Source organism: Typopeltis vanoorti, chromosome 13 (genome assembly GCF_054136105.1).
Source record: "Typopeltis vanoorti isolate ZY-2024b chromosome 13, IOZ_Tvanoo_1.0, whole genome shotgun sequence".
NCBI lineage: Eukaryota > Metazoa > Arthropoda > Arachnida > Uropygi > Thelyphonidae > Typopeltis > Typopeltis vanoorti.
In genome coordinates, this window is record NC_143561.1 from 7546985 (window position 1) to 7571027 (window position 24043).

Sequence of the window (24043 nt, forward strand, 5' to 3'; positions counted from 1 at the left end):
AAAAAGGTAATTCAGTTAACTGAATTACCAATCCAATCCCTCTCCCATAGATGCTCAGTTTCTGCCTTATGTTCTACAGGTGCTTTCAAGGATAATACTCCATTGAATTGGCCACTTTCCTTTCAATCTATTTACCTCTATTCTCTGGAACAGCTTCCTGCACTCTGCCTTTCCTACAGATTACAACATTCAACTATTTGCTGTTGCTGAAGGCAAGCAGTTTCTGTTCTAAACAGCTCCACTCATAATCACACCATAAACTTAATTTATTGTGTGTATGTTAAAAATGGATGATGGCAGAAATAAGTGCATCCTCTTACCCACAGAAAGGCATAAGAACAATTTGGCAAGTACAACACATATCATAGCTGAACATCCCCACTCAATGATGATTAGAACTTGTCAAAATGAGACTTGCATATTTTGATGGTATCAAAATACATAGCTTGGTCACATTTCCATAGTATCAATACTAATTCTGTGTCTAGATTGTAGTTATTTTCTTTATGAATTCTAACTCTTAACCTTTTGCTTATTTACTTATTTTTATAGAAAAAACAAATCTTTAACTCTACACAATAACTGGAAGACCACTATATAGTCCATCAGGAATGTAGAGAAATGAGATGGCATTGACGATGGAAACATTTTAAAATGAAGATATCAGCATTAGCATTCAAGAATGTGTGCAGAACTAATCTAATTATTGTAGCATGTAAATAAAATGAAAGAGGAAAGGTTAGAAACAGATGCTGCCTGTTAATCAAACTTTGGATGGCTTAATTAACAACATACAAGGTAAAAAAAAATTCAGTATTCTAATCCAACATTTTGACTACAGGAACTAAGAAATATGGTGACTGTCATCCTCTATTTAAATGAACAAAAAACAAGCAACCTTTGACTATATCTAGAGTCACTAATCTAGTGCTGATGCTTAGACAATTATCAGTCATGCTGATGCTTAGAGGAGGGGGTGCTTAAGGGTTAAAGCTGTATAACTGAGAGGAGACCTCCACATAGCCTTTAAAGGAATGCGGAGAACCGACCAGGGCTTCTGACCAAATGTCCAATCCTCACCTTCTCACAGTGCACCCTGTTGGGTATCTACTTGGATACTGAACGAATGAGGATGGGCTGGCAATTTGAGATTTAGCCGACCAAATTGTATTCTTATTGGTTAAACCAAAATGAAAAATAATGGTATAACATGACAAAATTTCATGCCGGCTGGGGCGTCGCCCGGTTAAACAAGGCCCCCCTTGTTTTCGCCAGGGAACCAGGGTGAACAGCGAAAAGTCAGCTACTGGAACAAATCTGAAAACAAACCCCAACTCAACATCACCAGAGTTAAAGATCAGTACTATCAACGTAAGAAGCCTGAATGGCAAAGAAATGGAGCTAGCTGAGGAATTAGATAAGTACCAGATCGACATAATAGGGGTGACTGAAACAAAAAAGACAAAAACTGGTGAGATCTTTCTGAGCAATAAATATAAAATGTTATATTCAGGCAATGACAATCAAGGAAAAGAAGGAGTAGCCATAGTATTCAACACAAAATACGAGGCTAATCTTCTTGAATGGCAATCAGTCTCAAGTAGAGTAATGTGGGCAAATATGAGAATGGGGAACTGGACAATGAGACTTATTTGTGCCTATGGTCTCACAGAAGGTTCTACTAAGGTAGAAGTGAAGGAATTTTTTGATGCTTTAGAAAAAGCAACTGACACAATGAAAAATGAAAAGTTGGTCCTTGTTGGGATCTAAATAGCAGAGTAGAAAATGATTGTGAGACATATAAAAATATTTTGGGAAAATTTGGATAAAAGAACAAAGCTAATAATAATGGCAAATATCTGTTGGATTTCTGCTCAGGACATGGACTGGTTATTACTAACACCATGTCCAACATAAAAATGTGCACAAATTCAGATGGAGAGAAGAGGCTAGGAATAAGAAAAGTCTCATTGACTATGTTATTGTTGATAGTGATGTTTTCTCCCTGGTGCAGGACACCAGAGTGTACAGAGAAGCGATCACTATTTAGTCTTGAGCAGGATAAAATTGAATTTCATATTGAAAAGAATAACATGTAAGAAAGTTTTAATGCGAACAAAAGTTGAGCAGCTCTCAGATGTGAACTGTAGACTAAAATACAGAAAGATTATTGAAAAGAAAATGAAAGAGTTTGAGAACAGGAATCAAACCTTGGATATTCAGTGGCAAAGTCTGAAGAAAACATTGATTGAATGGTGCAGGACACCAGAGGATACAGAGGATTTGAAATTGGAAGCGATCACTATTTAGTCTTGAGCAGGATAAAATTGAATTTCATATTGAAAAGAATAACATGTAAAAAAGTTTTAAAGCGAATAAAAGTTGAGCAGCTCTCAGATGTGAACTGTAGACTAAAATACAGAAAGATTATTGAAAAGAAAATGAAAGAATTTGAGAACAGGAATCAAACCTTGGAGATTCAGTGGCAAACTCTGAAGAAAACATTGATTGATTCTGCCAGAGAGGCATGTGGTGAGGTTGTGTGCAGGGATAAAAAAATCAGAACTCCCTGGTGGACACAGGAAGTTAAAGAGGCAGTGAAGGAAAAGAAGAAGGCATATCAAAAGTTCCTGGCAAATAAGTCAGCTTTTACTCTTACAGAATACAGAGACAAATGTAAGAAAGCTAAACAGTGTGTAAAACTAGCTAAACAAAAGTCATGGGAGGACTTTGGCAAGAATATAGAAAATAAATATCAAGAAGGTGGCAAAATATTCTGGAGGTTGTTAAAGAAGCTTAGGAATGGAGGAAAGAGTGCTGTAAAAGGAGTTAGAGATGATAAAGGTGACATGAAAACAGGAGAAAAAGATATCCTTGAAACTTTAATAAATATTTTCCGATATTTCGGCAATGTCACATTGCCATCTTCTAAAGGAACTTACAAAAAAAAGCACGTGCACGTAGGCACTACAAACACAGTAACTGGGAATGAAGAGATGAAGCTATTGTTCTCCTAAAAGTCCTGATGGTGCCCTCTAGTGGGCTAAGTAGGTGTTCTTGGCCGTTGGGCTGAAGGTCTGCTGATGTAAGCCTCCCAAATTTGGGGCAGTCGCATACAACCAAATTTGTTGAGGTTTGGAGAATTTCTTAGGGCTGAGGCTGATTCCATAAATAGTCTTTCGTATTTGTATTTGCTACGGTGTATTACTGTAGCTTTCTTCCACAGTATTCTGTGGCGTATATCCAGAGCATGGTCCGCAAGACCAGAATGACTGTACTTGTGAATACTTGTAATACACCGTAGCAAATACAAATACGAAAGACTATTTATGGAATCAGCCTCAGCCCTAAGAAATTCTCCAAACCTCAACAAATTTGGTTGTATGCGACTGCCCCAAACTTGGGAGGCTTACATCAGCAGACCTTCAGCCCAACGGCCAAAAACACCTACTTAGCCCGCTAGAAGGCACCATCAGGACTTTTAGGAGAACAATAGCTTCATCTCTTCATTCCCAGTTACTGTGTTTGTAGTGCCTACGTGCACGTGCTTTTTTTGTAAGTTCCTTTAGAAGATGGTAATGTGACATTGCCGAAATATCGGAAAATATTTATTAAAGTGTAATTTAATTTATATCCTTAACTACGTTGTTCTATTCCTTAAGTGTTTTAATAATGCATAACCAACGTATAAGCCTGTCTACGAGAATCAACATCATCCACGGAGATACAATCACACGGAAGGCCTGCCAATACAGTAAATTGAAATTGAAGCTGTCTAGACAATTAAATCGTCTAGCGTTCCTGAAACGCTGCCGAGATAATAAAGTAATCCCAAACTGTGTAAAATTTAAGCACTGGTTTGTGTCACAAAAAGCTCTCCAAATATATAATCGCGCTAGCTACGCGAACAAATCACCGCCACGCGGTCGCTCTTAGTGGACATTAACAAAGCTATTCGTGCCGTCGAAGATGAGCTTTCGTGCACTTTAAACCACGAACTTTGGTCGATTTTATGTGATGTCTCATGTACTGCTGCCGACAAAGAATTTAAAAAAATACGAGGCCGACAGATGAAAAAATTCGAAAAATTAAAAAAGAACTCTACCGTCCTTCCAAAACTTGCTACCAATATCGTAATCAACCTTTCTTCAGTCACCCTGAAGCCTGAAGCAATCAACGCGCTGTCACGTGGCCACAACTTCGCGATTGCTCCCAAAAAAATACCCAGTGAGGATATTATGATCCAGATCGAACGCGGAATCCGCCACCTTCCACATCAAGTCACCAACAGTGTGAGACTGGATGTAGCTTGTGTCCTTTCCAAAGCAGTCCCACCAAAATCCAACATATCCAACAAGGAATATAAAGCTCTACAGGAAATGAAGAATAATAAAGAAATAGTTATCACCAAAGCGGATAAGGGAAACGCAACTGTAGTCCTTAACCAAAAGGACTACACAGGTAAGCTGAATGCTCTTCTCTTAGATCGGGCTACTTACCTTCCCATCAATTACAATCCCACCAACTCTCAAATTAGAAAACTTCACAGGCTCCTTAACAGAGTCACTTCTTGGCCTGTAGAAGTTACCAACAGATTAAAGCCAATTAACTCTATACCCCCTCCCCGTATTTACGGACACCCAAAAATATATAAAGAAAATGTGCCATTACGTCCCATAGTGGATTGCATTGATTCCCCCACATACAAATTAGCTAAACATTTGGCCAAAGAGCTCACCCACTATACTGGCAACACACCATCACACATAAAAAACTCAGCCCATTTCAAAGCCAGCATAGAAAACCTTACACTCCAACATACTGACATAATGGTCAGCTTTGACGTCTCCTCTTTATTCACAAATGTCCCACTCAAGGAAACTCTAGAGCTAATCCAAGCTAAATTTTCTCCCGATATCTCAGCCTTATTTCAGTTCACAATGAACTCAGGCTATTTCGTTTGGCAAGGAAAATTCTACAAACAAATAGAGGGGATAGCCATGGTTCACCACTCTCCCCACCCTTGGCCAATTTCTTTATGGAGACCTTTGAAGAAAAGTCTTAGCCTCTGCCCCACAAAAACCAACCATATGGCTTCGCTACGTTGATGATGTGTTCGCTATTTGGCCACATGGCTCTGAAGCACTTCTCTCCTTCTTAACACACTTAAACAACCAACACCCCAGAATCAAATTCACCCTGGAAAAAGAGGAAAAAAAACAGCCTCCCTTTCCTAGACACACTAGTCACCCGCCAGCCTAATGGAACCTTGGTTTTCTCAGTTTACAGAAAACCCACCCATACAGGCAGATACATTCACCAACAATCCCACCCCCCCAACACACACAACAATATGGAGTAGTGAAAACACTATGCAACAGGGCTAAACTAATCTGTTCAAACGACTTGGCCCTAAACACTGAACTAAATCACATCCTCAACACTTTCTCAGCCAATGGCTACCTCCCAAAAAAAGTCCAAAAAATATTAGAACCTACAAACCACAGATCCCCTCCACAACAAGGATTACTCTAAATCCATCACCATTCCCTACATCCGAGGCACCTCGGAAAAGATTACCAAAATCTTAAAAAAGCATGACCTGACCTCTTGTTACAAACCTTGCAGAAAATTGGCATCCCTTATCTGCTCCACTAAAGACCAACCACTTCCCCTAGACCTACCAGGTGTATACCAGGTCCTTTTCAGTTATAATCTGTCTTACTTTGGCCAAACAGGCAGGACAGCGAATATCAGAATTTCTGAACACAAGGACTACATCCGGTTTCACAAGTACAGCCATTCTAGTCTTGCGGACCATGCTCTGGATACACACCACAGAATACGGTGGAAGAAAGCTGGAGTAATACACCATAGCAAATACAAAAGACTATTTATGGAATCAGCCTCATCCCTAAGAAATTCTCCAAACCTCAACAAATTTGGTTGTATGCGACTGCCCCAAATTTGGGAGGCTTACATCAGCAGACCTTCAGCCCAACGGCCAAGAACACCTACTTAGCCCACTAGCGGGCACCATCAGGACTTTTAGGAGAACAATAGCTTCATCTCTTCATTCCAAGTTACTGTGTTTGTAGTGCCTACGTGCACGTGCTTTTTTGTAAGTTCCTTTAGAGGATGGCAATGTGACATTGTTGAAATATCGGAAAATATTTATTAAAGTGTAATTTAATTTATATCCTTAACTATGTTGTTCTATTCCTTAAGTGTTTTAATAATGCATAACCAACGTATAAGCCTGTCTACGAGAATCAATATCTGTATTTAAATTTTGATACAGCTGTTTTCAGCAAAATTTTAATTCATTTTCTGTCATTTTGCTTATTAATTTCATATCATAAAGAAATCCAAATGATTTTTCGTGAATTTCATACAATTCAAATCTTTTTTTTTGACAGATCTGTAGAGCAGTATCTAAAATTACAAGAAATTTATCCTAAAATTATCTTTGTTATCACCTATGTGATTCATCAGGCATTTCATAATCAAAAAATACTTTTGTTTTACGTACTAGACTTTCTTTAAATTTAATTTCTAATAGATTTGACAGTTCTTTAGCAATCTCAAAACAGCTATCAAATCCTGATATTCTCTGCTCTTCAAAGTACTGCACTAACTCTTTAATATGCTTAGTTGCTACGTCTATGGGAATTTTTGCATTTTGTAATACTTTACTTACTAAATTAACTTTTAACAAAAGCTCATACCAAATTAAAAGGCTTAGCATAAACTCAAATGAATCTATTTGTTCATATATTGAAACCACTTCTACTTTGATAGTATTATCTGATGCAGTTTTAAATAATTCTTTTAGTGCGTTTAAAAATTCTGGAATTTGAAAACGTACAGCTCTAATTGATTCTATTCTACATTCCCATCTTGTATCACATAACGGTTTTGGAGTTAATTGTTTAACAAATTTCTTTAATATGTCCCAACGTAAAGTTGAGGCAGCAAATAATGTATATATTTTTCGTATAATATTAAAAAAATTTATTGCTATAATTGACGATTTTGCGACATCCCCTAAAATCAAATTCAAATTATGACAGGTGCAAGGAGTATAAAATGACTTTTCGTTTTCATTTAAAATGTAAGCACGGACTCCCTTATATACTCCTTTCATATTAGCTCCGTTACCATACTCTTGCCCTCTACAATCTGACAATTTAAGATTTAATTTATTCAAAAAGTGATTTTATATTTTCATATATATACCTTTATCAGTAGTGTCATTAGTCATTAAAATCGTTAAAAAGTGTTCGCGAATTTCAATATTTGCTTCAAATATATGTAAAAATCTAAAAATTACTGCAATTTGTTGCTGATGACTAACATCAGGAGTACAATCAAGAATTATTGAATAGTACTTTGCCTCAAGTTGGAGGCTTAATGGATTTTTTACAACACTCAAAAAGGATTAAAATAGAATTTAATACTTCCTATATTTCGTCCTAGTCACTAGGACATCTACGGGGATTACAAAAACAACTAATGTAATATGAACACAAATATCATACAATACTAAGCCCAACCACGTGGGTGACACTAAAGTCCTATCTATTTGGCCTCATGGCCCAGACACGTTAGACTCCTTCCTCAGTCATTTCAATAGCCTACATCCAAGAATCCACTTTACTATGGAAAAGAACAATTGTTTACCCTTCCTAGACACCTTAGTTACACACCTGCCTAATGATACACTTGTCTTCACTGTATACAGAAAACCCACCCACCCACACACACACAGGAAGATACATTCACAAACTCTCCCACCACCACCCCTCTCAACAATATGGCATTATTAAAACTCTCACCAAGAGAGCCCACAATTTTTGTTCCAGTGGAACCGCCCTCACTACTGAGCTTAACCACATAACCACTTCCCTCTCCAATGGCTACAGTGATCACAGTATCAAAAAAATAATCATTTCCTCCCCCATTCCCCATCCTTCTCATCAACATGATTTTAAAAATGCCATCACCATATCCTACATCCGTGACACATCCGAAAAAATACCAAGATTCTAAAAAAGTACAACATACACACAGCATATAAGCCCCACTGCAAACTTACTACCCTTATCTGTTCTACGAAAGATCAGCTCCCTCCTCTTCTCTGCCTGGAGTTTACAAAGTACCCTGTTCCTGTAAGCTGGCGTACTTTGGACAGACAGGCAGATCAGCATCCATCCGGCTAGAGGAACACAAGTCTTACATCTGTAAACACAACTATGGTCATTCAGGCTTGGCTGACCGTGTTTTGGACACCACCCACAGGGTATCATGGACGAAAACCACCATGCTCCACCACAGCAAATTCAAGAAAGAGAGACTTTTCTTAGAAGCAGCAGCAGCTCTCAGAAACCAACCAAATCTTAATAAATACGGTTGCATTAAGCTTCCGAAGTTTTGGGAAATACTCATCACCAGAGGCCCACCTTACATTTCAGGCCACCTACAACCGCGCATAGGGGGTGCTCCACCTAGATAGGACTTTAGTGTCACCCACGTGGTTGGGCTTAGTATTGTATATTTGTGTTCATGTTACATTAGTTGTTTTTGTAATCCCCGTAGATGTCCTAGTGACTAGGATGAAATATAGGAAGTATTAAATTCTATTTTAATCCTTTTTGAGTGTTGTAAAAAATCCATTAAGCTTCCAACATGATGTCCTCACAGCACTTAAGCCTCTACACACACGAGTACTTTGCCTGTCGTATCATATTTAACAATATTTTATTGAATTTTGGTTCCCATATTAACAATCAATTCATTTTGCACAACGGGTGATAGATACAAATTTTGTTTCTTACCTATATTTTTTTCCCCCGAACATCGCATTAAATGATCTTTTAAAAGTGAATCAAATTCTGCAATTAATTCTATGATTCCAAAAAAAGTACCATTATGGGCTGGTACAAAATATCAAAATTACCTCTAAAAACTAAATTATGTTCAGATAAATAAGGAATTGCTGCTACTATTCGTCTTAAAACATTTCTTAACCGTTCTGCTTCAAATTTTATGACATTTTGATTTCCTGATCAATTGTATTGTGATTTTTTAAATTACATTCCATTCATGTCCATGAGTACATGCATTTCATGTGCACTGGATTTCGTTCGTACGAATTTAATCTTTCACTTAGATGTCGCCAGTCAGAAAAGCCATTATTAGATAAAAAAATTATCATCAGAAGAAAATAATTTGCAACAAAAACAAAAAATAGAGTTGGAAGAGTTCGAATATAAAAGCCATCTTCTGTTTTGCTTCTCTGCGTATGCAATTGTCCTAACATAGTGAGCTGTTGAAAAACACCTCTTGTTGTCATCTTTTCGAAAATCATTTTCAGTATGAGGAGACGGTGGACCACGTTGTACAATTTGTGTTAGTGTTGCGTTGTTCAAAATTTTGGGCCATGTTGCTGGATCATAAATAGTTCACCTTCCTCTGGTGTCTCAGTTTTAGGATCTTCAATACTCATTGTTTGACCAAAGGCATCATGTTCTCTGCTTCCTTTGAGTATTTCAGAACTCTCATTATTAATTAATGTTGAAGCCAAAGAACTGTTTGTAGTTATTTCAGAACTCCCATTATCAACTAATATATCTGAACAAATATATGATTTCAACTTCATAAATTTAAACAGTGAATTTCTTTGACATTCCTCAGCCACTTCTTTTTCTTGTTTTCGCTTTTGTTTTTCATGCCCACTTGGGTATTTTCTTCCAAAATAATCTCTCTCACGACTAGTCATACTGTTGGAACGTCCTACCTAAATGACTGTTCCATTTTTGTTGGTTTATTAATCTTATCTTTACCTCTTTAAATTTCGTTTTTCTTAGTTAGTTATTGATTGATGCTTATCTGAATATAAGGAAATTTAATTATACTGTGCCAACCTATATTCAGATTAGTCTAAATAATATAGAGGAATCGATCATCAACTATACTTATATTATCACTTTATCTTCAGGCCGAGGTTATTAATAGCATTTAAGGCTTCCGCAAAGGTCCAATTAATTTTATGAGTAGTGCAATGAAAGAAAATCAGGCAAATACCAATTTTAATTCAACAAAAGAAAACATTTAATGTGGAACAGTACAACATATATATTCAAGTATAGCTATCTGCAAAAGGTTAACAAATTGAACGATTACAAAAATTCGCATTCAGATATTAGTTACTTCTTAATTAGGATTGAGGATTATGACTAATGTTGACATTTCTTAATTCTTAAAGGATTAGTATTTCTTTTCACATAGTTCTCTCTACCCAATTGATGAATCAATTCATAAATATATTAGCTTAGTTTAAAGTATTCAAAATAATTACATTCATTAACTATCGAACATTCACTTTTCAGTTCTTTATGCTCAGTCAACCAAGTCGAGAATAGTTCTTAAAAGTTTAACTCTATTATTGTCACAATAATTAATCTTATGACAGGCTACACTATATTCTTTCTCAGTCAGCTAACACTCAATTGAACAACATAACACTTATTATTTCGAGGGGAAAGTACTTCAGTACATCTAACATCCAACCAATAATTGACATAACACCACAGCTAAGGTCAAAACATATCCGACGGAGTTAACTGTTATAGCTTTACAGGTTAGAAAGGACAACTCTTACCGGGTTAATGCTTCTACACATCGGATTCACATAGGCACATTTGAAATTCTTGTTGACTTTTACTTTATGGCAACACAATTCAAAGAAATCTTCCACTATAATAACTGAATTATAGACACAGAAATACACAAGTCTTGACACACTTGGTTTAAGTTATCTACTAATTCCTTATTTTCTTCTATGTATTAACTTTAGTTCTGCACTATTCTTCCACTAACCATTTGGAATTTATCGTAGTATCAGAATTCCCATTGAAGTAATTCGAAATGCTTATTAATTCCTTGTCCTTTCCTAGTTGATTTTCAGCATATATTAATTCCCCTTCTGCCACTCACTACCTATCTTTATGCTGTCTCTAGGGCTTCTCCCTATATCTTACTTTCGTTTTCGAATTAACTCTGTTCTCCTCTTTCCCACCACAATCCAGTTCTGACCAGTTCAGCTCATAACAACTAGCTTCTCCCCTTTGTATACAGTACTCATGCTCTAATCAAGCACTACCTAAAAATAACTCCGTTTCCTTGACAGTGACCAATCGAATCTCATTAGCAGAATTGCTTAAATTTACTTTCACTTTCATTTACAATAATAAAAAACATATATCACAGTTCATTTAGGATATATTTACAAGTTATATAGAGAATTTATACAGAATAAATAACTAAAAAAAATTACAATTATTATTTCAATAAAAATTTAACAGTAAGTGTTTAATTTACAATTTACATAGGAGCAAACTTAGCTCAGGAAATACAATACATGTGAAATCATGAATGAAGTATTAATAAATCATAAAATTCTTCATTCACAATTTAACAATACTCTAGAATTAAATACGACAGATTTAATTAAATACAATATATCTAAAATAGATAATATTAGAAAATAAATAAATCTAATATAGATTGAAAACTGTTATTGAAGAAAAATTCTGATGTCGGATAACCTAAAACCAGTTTAAAATATGTATATTATTTCTGGGAAAACTCCCATGTTACTCCTCTTAATAAACTATTATAATTACAGCTATTTTGCCTGCTTCAGTTTAGGAGTGTCCCTGTTTAAATGTCATTGGCTATTTACTCACGGATTCTTAGGGCATTGTAAATGTAAGTTTACCAAAACGTATATGTAGCATAAGGAAGAGAAATTTACATCTACCCTTTTCTGTGTGTTGCGGCTTTTCTTCTTTATGCGATGTCCGAAAACTATTGAGTGTGTGGAGGGTGGGGGGAGGACACCCAAGTACCAAAACGAACTTCCCAACACAAAAAATTATCAAACTACCATACACCCAAAACACATACAAAGCTTATAAATACATCTTCAAACATACCGACTACAAATTGGTATTCACCACAAACCAAAAACTGGCAAATCTCCTAAAATCCACCAAACCTCACACACAGAAAGAAATATTTGAACATCACAATGTAGTCTATAAATTTCCCTGCCAAAAAGACTGTGATATTACCTACACAGGTTCCACCATCAGGTCTTTATGGGCAAGACTACAAGAACACTACCGTGATTGTAACATCCCTATTCCAGAACATCTAAACACTAAAAAACGTAACATCAAAAAGAAAAATCGAATACAAAGCACAGGAAAAACGGAAATAGCTGTTCACGCCCTTGAACAAAAACATACCCTGCAGATCGACAAGGCCATCATAGTAGACAGACAAGACAATGAAACAATGCTAAGAATATCGGAAACAATAGCCATAAAATGTGATGTGAACTCTATCAACGTACACAGGCCCTACATAATCTCCGAGGTTTGGAAGCTTCACAACATAAAATTGAGGTCACAACCCCGACCAATAGGCGATAACACAAACACTTCAAAAACAGAAGCACCTACCCGACCTGACATAGCATCCACTTTCCCAATGTGTTCAGATGATGACCGAGAATAGTCAAAACGGACCACACCCCGTCAACCCCCTTCCCCCTATATAAATAATCAACCCTTTCACCTTTCCCCCACCCTATATAATATAATAATATAATGTATATGTTTATATATATATTACGGGAAAAAAAACCAGGTTTTCTAATTTAATTCTCCCAAATTGCCTACCTCCCCCACTCCACACACTCAATAGTTTTCAGACATCGCATAAAGAAGAAAAGCCGCAACACCCAGAAAAAAGTATGTGTAAATTTCTCTTCCTTATGCTACATATACATTTTGGTAAACTTACATCTACAATGCCCTAAGAATCCGTGAGTAAAGAGCCAATGACATTTAAACAGGGGCACTCCTAAACTGAAGCAGGCAAAAAAGCTGTAATTATAATAGTTTAAAATATTTTTTTAAGATGTTTTGCAAGTAATGTCACATAAAAAAATTGCCATGACAGTACATGTATATATTTACTTGTTCATAAAATCATAAACTAAAATCAAAAAAAACTCTTTAAAATTATTAAAAACACCCGTTTTAAAATGCACTTTTCTCTATTTAACGCTACGTTGTAAGATATTGTTATATATCTTAGAGTATGTTGAATAGGATTTAAACGTTACTGATGCGAACACAGATTGATAAGAAAATAACTATTTTTAACTTAAAAGCTAATATTTCGCTGGTATTATATCCAGCATCTTCAGAGCACACAAACAAAGTCTGTTACAAATGCAAGACAACCACAATCCGGTGTAACAGTGGGGCTAGTATAAGTAATTGCAGCGTGCAACACAAGACTAAAGCCCTAATACAGCACCATCTGGGTAAAAAAAAAAAATTTTTTAAAAACGTAGTCCAAAGTTTTGAAAAAAAAAATAAAATAAAAATAAATAAATATTAATTTGGTCTTAGGATGACTGTCTCCCAAATCTTTGGTAGATTTATACAGCCATACTTGTTAAGGTTTGAAGTATGTCTTAAGGCTTCTGTTGATTCCAGCAACAACCTGTCTGACTTGTAGAAGCTTCTGTGCAGTACTTTTGTTTTTTTCCAATTGCTCTTGTGTGCTGGGGTATCCAAAGCATGATCTGCCAGACCCGACTTGCCATAGCGAAAGTGCCAGATATATTTTTTGTATTCACTGAGGCAGATGTCCACAGTTCTTCCTGTCTGTATCAAAATTACCTCTAATTTTGTATATTTCCTGTCTGTATCAAAATTACCTGTAATCGTGTCATCAAGCCTGTAGTAGGCTCGATGACAAACAGGGCACTTCACAGACTCCTGGATGTGATAAAGGAGTGAATCTGTCCTTAAGTGAATGGATGAGAGTTGCCAATTTCACATAAGGTTTAAATACGGTGCGCAGTTGGTGTTTGTTAAGCCCCTAGATATCTTTTCAGATGTGCCTTTAATGTAAGGGATAATGATAGTTTTGTTGTAGTCTTCTGTGGTAGATAGTGGGGAGAATTTCTGGGTAGCATTTAGTATTTTATCTATCTAATGGGGATTATAGCCATTGGTTAGGAAGGTGTGATGCAAGTGAGAAAGTTCAGCAGTGAGAGGAATGTCACTGGAACAGATTGCTCTAACTCTATGGGTTAGTGTTTTTAAGATACCAAATTGTTGAGAAGGGTGATGGTGTGATTGTTTGTGTATATATCTTCCTGTATGTGTGGGTTTTATATAAACTGAAAATGATAAGGAACCTTCTGGAAGACATGTGATCAGTGTGTCCAGGAAGGGCAGGCAGTCATTGGCTTCTAGTTACATTGTAAAGTGGATTTTAAGGTGCTGACTATTTAGATGCACTAAAAATGTATTCAATGTGTCTGGGCCATGTGGCCAAATAGCAAACACATCGTCAACATAGCGTAGCCAGAGAATAGATTTGAGAGTGGCTGTGTTGATAGCTAGCTTTTTTTTTAACCTAGACGGCACCGTATTAGGACTTTAGTCTTGTGTTGCACGCTGCAATTACTTATATTAGCCCCACTGTTACACCGGATTGTGGTTGTCTTGCATTTGTAACAAACTTTATTTGTGTGCTCTGAAGATGCTGGATATAATACCAGCGAAATATTAGCTTTTAAGTTAAAAATAGTTATTTTCTTATCAATCTGTGTTCGCATCAATACCGTTTAAATCCTATTCAACGTGTGATGAACACATAAACCTATCCACGCGGTTATATCTTAGAGTAGTTTCAAATGAGTGCTACGATCTTATTTTGTTTACTATAACAACAATAGTTGGTTGTAAAATTATATACGTTTCTATATAATAATATTTTTTATATAATAATTACAAAATTAATTTATATAAGGGCGAGGAAAGATTAGCAAAACAAGTGTTCTCTGCCAGGTTGGCAGCAAAACGACCCAGAGGAAGACCAAGATATAGGTGGATTGATACGGTACAAAGTGCTTTAGACGATAGAGATATAAGATCTGATAGTGTTGGAGTCTTGACAAGTAACAGACTGATTTGGAGGAAAATTGTAGATAGGAAGTTAGTAATGATGTAATTTTTTTCATGTAGTACTATCATATCCTGTACACCCCTTGAGGATACATGGCAGGAATTTGATGATGATGATGATTTATATAATGATTAAAAAAAATTAATTGATTTTCTTTTTTCAAGTTTTTGCACTTTGCAGGGCCCTGTGCCACCGCATAGTTCGCACACCTATGAATACGGCTTTGATTGTGTTCTGTGTTCTATGGTATCAAATGCTTTTTTTTAAATCAATAAAGAGGAAACATAGAAGGATTCAGTATTCTCTGCATTTTTGTTAGTTGTGAAATGACTTGGATATGATCTATTGTGGAGAAGCCTTTTCTGAATCCTGCCTGCTCCTCTCTACTGGAGTTGTCTTCAAGAGTGTTTTGGATTCTGTTCAGTATTACTCTGTTCATGATTTTATATATGTGAGAGAGTAGACAGGTGTGATTATAAATTTTTATGTCTTCCTTGTTCCCTTTTTTGAATAGAAGTATGGTTTTTGAGGTCTTCCATTCCTCTGGAATCCTTTTTTCTTTCTTTGAAGTACTGTGAATCTGGAAGCCAAGGCTTTGAATATCTTCCCTAGTCAGAGAAAATTCCAACTTGACCTCTAAGTCGTAGACATCTTTCATTGCCTCGTGAAATACCCACACTCCCTGAAGGACTGAAGTGGCTTCTGTCATGTTTTGTTTCCAGAGTAGGGTCTCAGGTTTTACCCACCTTTCTTCTCATATGCACAATGGCTGATGGCTTTGCTAGCCTTGCTTAACACGTGGTTGTTATTATTATTATAACACCTCCAGGGAGTCCAAAGACTCACCAAGGGAGGGCACCTACTCCACAACTCTTCACCAACTATAACTAACTGCAACTATATCAACAGCATCTACTACCTACAACCACCACCACCACCACTATTTCTACAGACAATCACAAAAGTCCATGGCAGAATTCAAACCTAGAGCCTTTTGGCTGGTAAGTGGATACACTAACCACACGGCCAACAAGGCTGGCATAAAAATGTTAACAAGCGATTTTAATTGGTCATGTTGAACTATTTCATTTATTGCACCACCAAACATCACTGAATTAGAGAGCCACCACCTCCTCCAATTAAGGGTACAGATAGAGCAGTTTTCCCAGACTGACTGCTAGACAGTATATGGAACTGAACCCATGGTAATGTATCTGCTGAAGATTTTGTGATCAGCTGGCAATGATCCTAGGGAACACTGTCAAGGCCACACATTGAATGATGTCTGAGCATTTCTTATGTGGAAGTTAGGCACATATGTCCCTCAATTCAGTTCAATATCTCCATTGCTTATGTTTTCTGCACCAACTCTACCATGAATATGTTAGAAAAATTCTATAAAAAGTTTTTAAGAATAATAATATATATATATATATATGCCCCAAAAAACAAGACAGTTTTATCCAATGTATGGGGAAAGATATTTTTTAATACTTCCACATTCATTTCACCAACATCCAGGGCAGTACAAAATTAATTATATATATATATATATATATATATATATATACACACCAACACCTACAGGTATCAAAAACCTGATCTGCTATTGTTAACCAAGCCCCAGTTGGCATTCTCTGCTACAGTCCAAATCAGCTTCTTGATTAAATCTTGCATGATGCATTTTTCAAAAAAGGGAAGAGCATGTACTTTTGCCATGGCTATCAAAACTGGAATCTCCACTTTTCAATTTGCTCTGGGTCAAGATTTCCTTCTCACTTTATAGCTTTTACTAGGGGGCTCCACCCCCTGACACCTATGCCCCCCCCCCCCCTGAGTTCCAGACTGGTAGGCCGGTTCTCTTGAATTCTGATGATTCGAAAAGGGGGTTCCACCCCCTGGTGCCTATGGCACTCAAACCCCTGAGTTCTGGACTGGTAGGCTGGTTCTCCTTGAAGTCTGATGACTCGAAGTTTGAAAACTCGAAAGGGGGTTCACCCTCCTTTAGAGTTGCGGGCTGGAAGGCCAGTTCTCCTTGAATTCTGATGACTCAAATTTTTGAAGATTCGACACTCAGGGTAGCCCCTGAGTTTCAAAACGTTTCAAATAACTTGACACAAAAACGTTACAAAAAAAGGTTTATCATTTTATATTATAGAGTAGATTTACCCTTTACCACTTTTCTAATTCAGACAACCATCCTTCTTGACTACTTATCTAAAAGCTGATTTCATACAAATTACGCAAAATTGTGAGATTATCTTCCTAGAAGACTAGTGTTAAATGTGGAAGGGAAGCCAAATCATCTGATATCAGTCATGATCTAACACAAATAGTTAACCTACTAACCAGAATACAAGACAATTCTCATCATTCCTCCAATACTCCAGACTTTTTCCTTAACTAGCTTTCTCCACAAATATATTGTAGATATCTAATCTCCTCTTGGCAACTCTGACCACAATCTTTACCTTTTTTCCTTTTCCACAGTTCCCAGCCAATCAGTTCAGTCTCATATCCTATGGCACTTTCTTTCTCACTTTATAGCTTTTATTTATCAACAACTATCCTTGACATTACAACACCTTTGGGATGACCTATGGGATTTTAACACCTCTTTTCCATGGTCAGATTTCTGTTTTCTCTCTTGATCCACAAACCTGCTCTGAACAAATACCTGAAATAATCCTTAATGAAATGAGGGCATTCATTCACAACTGCACTGCAACTTCCTGACTTCTATCCAACCCTGATTCTCTAAAAATTGTGTCTCTGCAGTTCATGATTAAAATATAGAATATATTCAATCGCTCAAGTCAAAAACTCCAACTTATCATTCAGTTTACAATGGAGCCCAAAACAAGCGAAAAAAAAAAAAAAAAAATCCAAAGTAGACTTTATAAGGGCAAAATGAAATAAACTTGTCTCCTGCTCAACTGGCAGTCAAGCCTACTGGTCCCTCATTAAGGCTATTGGGCTTAACTCCTGTCCTTACTTGTTTCCACCTCTCCCCACAACCAAGGCAAATCACCTACTGCAAACTGCACATCTCAATATCAGAAAAATCATCATTAATTTTGATACTAATGAGTCTCCTGTGCAGATAGTATCGCTCTTGTGCTCAAAGTTTGTAACTCCAGCATTAATACCCAACTGGTATTGCATATATAAGATGTCATCTGGAATCCACATAACACAGAAGCAAGCTATTATCCAGCCTCTGCCTAAAAACAGAGATAAAGTTAACCATCAAGCTTGATGGTTAACTTTATCTCTCTTTTTTTAGGCAGAGGTTGAATAATGGCTTGCTTCCCATCGCTCTCGCCTCAGTACTCTTGGACGTGATGGAGAATGTCATCAACAACCAGCTTCACTACCTGGAGACTTCCATTAGTTAATTAGTGATTACAGATACAGATTCTACCATTCTTGTTGTACAGCAGACCTGAACAGCTTTGCCCTTTTGGACAAAAGGCAAGAAGAAACCCATGTGGTTGCTTACTTTTGAAAGCATTTGTTTACGTCTGACACTGAGGCCTTCTCAACAAGCTACAATCTTATATCTCCCTCCTGTCCTTTGTGACTGGATTGCCAGCTTCCTCTTTGATTATTAGACACATGTATTCAAAAGAATAAAAAGTTTTATTATAGCAAATATTTTGGCCAGAAATTAACAGGACATTATTAGTGAAATTAGCACATTCACAAAGTGAATGTGTTAATTTCACAAATAATGAACAAAAAACATTAATCCTATTTACAGAGCTGAGCCACATGCTAGAATACAGCCATATCGGTGGTTACACAATAAAAAGAAATTACAATCTAAGCTAAAACTAAAATTAAAATGATTTGAAAATACAAGAATTAACAAAATTTAGATACATAAAATGACTGAATGACACAGCATTATATTATTATAAAAAAAAAAGGGGGGTGAGCTATTGCTTCTAGTAATCTTTATCATGTTTATTATATCACAAGTGCCATTAAAAACTCGTTCCTCTGTGGTTGTTCTTTGAGTGTCATGGTGGATGGCTTCCTTTGATCAAGTTCTTTATGAATGCTGAAGTATCCCTGGGTTCTGTACTCTCTCTCACACCTGCACTCTTCCTCCTTTACATCAATAACCTCCTCTCTATCAGACTAACTTAATCCCTTTTCACAATTTTGCAGATGAAAATACTCTCCATTTGAGAAACCCTTTGTGCTCAAATCACCGAAATTTCAAGATCTACCATAACAAATGTATCAAACACTGATCTCTTCACCATTTTCAAGTGGGGTGAAGACAACTTATTGAATTTCAATGCTATTAAAACACAATCCTGTCTTACTAACCACAAGAAAAATTCTACTTCACTTCCTCTTACTTTTGATAATGTTCCAATAACCTTTAAAGATCAGTTCCCCCCCCCCCTTTTTGGACTAACTTTCACATCCAGCTTATCCTGGCATAAACACATTACATCAATAACCTCTTGCATACTTGGCATCCCCCTCCCCATTCAAAACACTGATTATCTCCTGCTTCAATCCAAACACTACATATCTATAATATGACCAATCTTAGAATATCGTTCTCAGATGTGGGGTGGGACACCCAAAACTCCCCAAGAATTCTTGACTGTATATAGAAAAGGGCAATCTAGCTAAGGTGATCCCCCCCCCCCCTCTCACACAGACTCACTCCAATCACTTTCTCCATAGGCATTATGTTTCTGCATTATGCTTTTTTTTTTTATTATTATGATGTGATACCTCCAGGGAGTCCAAAGTACTCAACAAGGGAGAGTGTGCCAACGGCATCAAGCGATTGACCCCTTCCAATACTAAAGCGCTCAAACTTGCTTAACTTTTTGATGAGCCATTAGTAGCAGAGGCTCTACCAATCGACCAACCCTATAGGAACTTTCATGGGCATCTTGTCATCCTTCAATCCTGTCTATTTCTGTTTTTTGGAACAGCCTACCATATACTGTTTTTCCCAATAAGTACAATTCCAGTTTTTCAAGAAACTTATCAATACGTTAAGTGAAGCTTTCTCCTTAATCACTTGCCCACCCAGAATTGTTGTGATATAGGGCTTGTGCCCTCCCATGTGTGTGGGTGTGGAGGAAGGGGGGGGATAAAAAGTTGCCTAATAACAAATTAATTTAAAAACAAAAACTGTATATAGGATGACAGGAAAAATGTAAACTTAATTAATACTATCATAACATCCTGTATATTCCCTCCTGAGAGTATGCTGATTTCAGAGCATTAATTTCTAACTTACACTGTATTTTACCTTAAGCACTTTTTATGTTTTATGAGCCTCTGTAGCTCAGTCAGTATAGATGAAGCTCTTTGGTCACAAAGACCTGGATTCAATTTCTGTCCATGATGTGAGGAACCTCTCTCTCTATCTGGTCTCTTTCGACTAAAGGTAAGTTAGCTGGTTCTCATATTGAGGTAGATGGTTTTTCATCCCTCAGAACAGGCAAACTGGCCCCATAAACAAATGGATCTGCAGCCATGAGTACTTACAACGATGTGGAAGAGATAGGGTCCTCACCACATTCTCCTTATACCCACAGTCAACCATTAATGATAGATTATGTTTTATATTGCTTTTGTATATACTATGTTTATTTATTTGTAAATAAATTAACAGCAAGTTTAGTTTACATTTATTTTCTGAGTGATAATTAAGTATCAATGATTAATTCATCATAATTTACTTTGTGATCTCAACATGAATCTCATGAATTTATGAATCTCAACCTAATTCAGGGTTTCAGAACAATTACATTGATGAATGAAACAGAACTATCAAAATAATAATATGAAGAATTATTTTATGAAACCATGACATGTCACACATTATTCCATAATACTTTAGCTGCAATTTCATCAGCCTGCAACCAAATGCAATGGGAGAGCAGAATTTAAAAAAAATGAAATAAAATCTGCTTTTCTCTGCTGAGAAGGACAGCACATACTGAGGGCATCCTTCTAGCTAATATAACAAAACCATGACTATGCAATTATTTGTCTAATGCTGACCTGCACTGAGGCCATTTACACAGCAGATTTTCTGGAAAAAACACTTCTTTGGTACTTACCAGCTATAGAAACAAACTGAATTTAAAAACAAAGAAATTTCTACATATTTTTGAAAGTATAAATTAAAGACATTAATTTTTTTTTTCATGAGCTAAGCAAACATTTATATAAACACATTTTATATAAAATGTTTATATTTTTATACAACAACATTTGATTCTTACCTTGCATTAGGAGCCAAAGCCTCTAATTCAGCTAATGCGTCTGCAGCCACTTTCTGATCAAACTCTGCATCTTCCAACATTGTCTAAATGTACACATTTTACATAAAATTAGTATTTATAATTAGTATTTTACATAAAATATTAATTACTGAGTAGCAATCATTTTAATTTAAACTGATTTATAATCTACTTCTTCTTCTACAGCTTCTCCCACTTAAGTGGGGTCACTGTTTGTTATGAGTCTCCTCCACACCTTCCTGTCTTGGGCTGTCACTACATCCAAGTTCTTCATCTTCAAGTCCTCTTCTACCAGCTCCCTCCATCTCTTCTTTGGCCGCCCACGCTTCCGCCTTCCTTGCACATCCATCTGCATGACCCTTCTTCCCACATATTCGTCTTCCCTCCTCATCACATGACCAAACCATCTCAAACTTGCCTCCTGTATTTTCACTCCTAAGTTCGTAACTTTCACTGTTCCCCTGACATAGTCATTTCTCAGATGATCCTTTCTGGTCACACCGCACATCCACCTAAGCATTCTCATCTCTGCTACTTCCATCCTGCTGATGTTATTTTTCCTCAGGGTCACAGTTTCTATAGCATATGTCATAGCTGGCCTCACTACTGTCCTATAAATTTTGCCTTTCAGATTGATCGGCACCCTCTTATTGCATAACACTCCAGCCATCTCCCTCCAGTTCCTCCAACCCACTTGTATCCTGCATCCCACTTCCTTCTCAGCTCCTCCATCTTCTTCCACTGTTGAACCTAAGTATCTAAAGTCTCTCACCTTCCTAATGACATTTCCTTCCAGCTCCAGATCTGTCTCCTGGCCACCGCCCACTGTGCAACACATATACTCTGTCTTACTTCTGCTCAGTCTCATACCTCTCTCTTCCAGTACTTTTCTCCATCTTTCCAGTTTAGTTTCCGCTTCTTCTCTTGAATCTACACACAGCAAGATGTCATCTGCATACAACATTGTCCAAGGTGCATCTTCTCTCACCTCCTCTGTTGCCACCTCCATCACAATATTAAACAGAAACGGACTTAATGCTGACCCTTGATGCAAGCCAACTGTTACTTGAAAACTTTCTGTCTGTCCCAAACAGGTCCGAACACTTTTCACATTTCTGTACATTTCCTGCACCAACCTGACATATTTCTCCGGCACCTTCTTCTCCCTCAGACACCTCCACACTTCTTGCCTTGGCACTCTATCATATGCTTTCTCCAGATCAATAAATACCAGATGTAACTCCCTTTGTTTCTCTCGATATTTTTCCATCATCTGTAGTAACCCGAAGATAGCAAAAATCAGAAAAAAAGCACCTAACGCCTTTTTATTCCCGTATAAGGGAGTAGGCAAGGCCATTTAGCACTATCTAACTTTTGGAGACTGAGTGGGCAGTTCAATCTCCACTGGTACCCAATCAGAGACAGATGGCCCAAGGCTATCACTAATTAAGCGGTACGCAGTGAAGAGAGACGGCTCAAATGTGCCGCCATCTCGTGGTCCCTAACCCTAACACAATATATTTAATGTCTGAAATAATGTGGGTTCTACGGTCGATTTTCTTGAGTTTACAGGACGAAAAACCCGAGTTTCCGGGAGGAAAAACCTGCTTGCCTGTGCCAGAGATCGACTAACTCGGGAACCGGTCGAAAAAAGGCTTAGAAAAATTTCCTCAAGTCGCCGACTAGACTCGAAACCAAGTCTTCCTTCGTGCGGCCAAGCGCGGCAGTGTGCAAACGCCACATCCACTGAGCTACACAGGCTCTTATAGCATCTGTTGTTGATCTACCAGGCATGAAGCCAAATTGTTCCTTTGCAATCTCCACCTCCTCCCTCAATCTACCATCAAGAACCCTTTCTAGGATCTTCATTGTGTGGGACATCAACTTTATTCCTCTGTAATTTTTACAGTCTTGTGCATCCCCTTTACCCTTGTAGATGGGAACAAGAGTACTCTCCCTCCATTCCTCGGGTATATTTTCCTGTTGGCAAACTTTCATGAACAGGTCCCACAGCAGGTCAATTCCCTCTTCCCCCAGTGCCTTCCATGCCTCCACTGGAATTCTGTCGGGGCCCACCGCTTTTCCATTCCTCATCCTCTTTATGGCCTCCATCACTTCCATTCTACTGATGTTCTGCACCATCCCCTCAGAAGGCTGCCCATCTCCTCTGTGAGTCCTTGCATTTTCCTCATTCAAAAGTCCCTCAAAGTATATTTTCCATCTGTTTCTTATGTCCACATCTAAACCGATTTATAATAACTGTCAAAATCATGGTCAGTGAAGTAAGCTTAACTAAAACAATAACTTCCATTTCCTGAAAAGAATAATAAACAGAAAGAAAGAAGAGACTAATTATGCAGGTAGATAACCACATCATTTCTTAAAGTGCACCATTAAGAGCAGTAGAGAATACTATAACAATTCAGCATAATCAAGAATTCATTTCACCTTCTATGAACAATTTTATTTATTTAAACCTGTTACCTCTTAGGTTTCTAATGTGATCAGGCTATAGTCTAAGATTTCAAACTAACAAACAGTTAATTCTTCCTTCTCATCTAGACAGTTTTCCATATTATTACTGATTAAAATACCCATCTTTGGTTAATTTTCATCAGTGTAAATGCCTAATACCTTCTAAGATTTGTTATGTATGCACAATCATTTTTTTTTAAATCAGATAACATCTTTTA

The 24043-nt window shown here is 37.0% G+C and overlaps 1 protein-coding gene across 2 annotated transcripts in view; it reads right to left on the reverse strand.

Annotated features, from left to right (window-relative positions):
• pea (ATP-dependent RNA helicase pea) overlaps nt 1-24043 on the reverse strand; it is a 319525-nt gene that overhangs the window by 242638 nt on the left and 52844 nt on the right. For both annotated transcript variants that reach the window (XM_090402685.1, XM_090402684.1), the window contains exon 5: nt 21333-21415. In XM_090402685.1, the coding sequence (XP_090258811.1) occupies nt 21333-21415 (83 nt within the window). The remainder of the gene's footprint in view (nt 1-21332; nt 21416-24043) is intronic.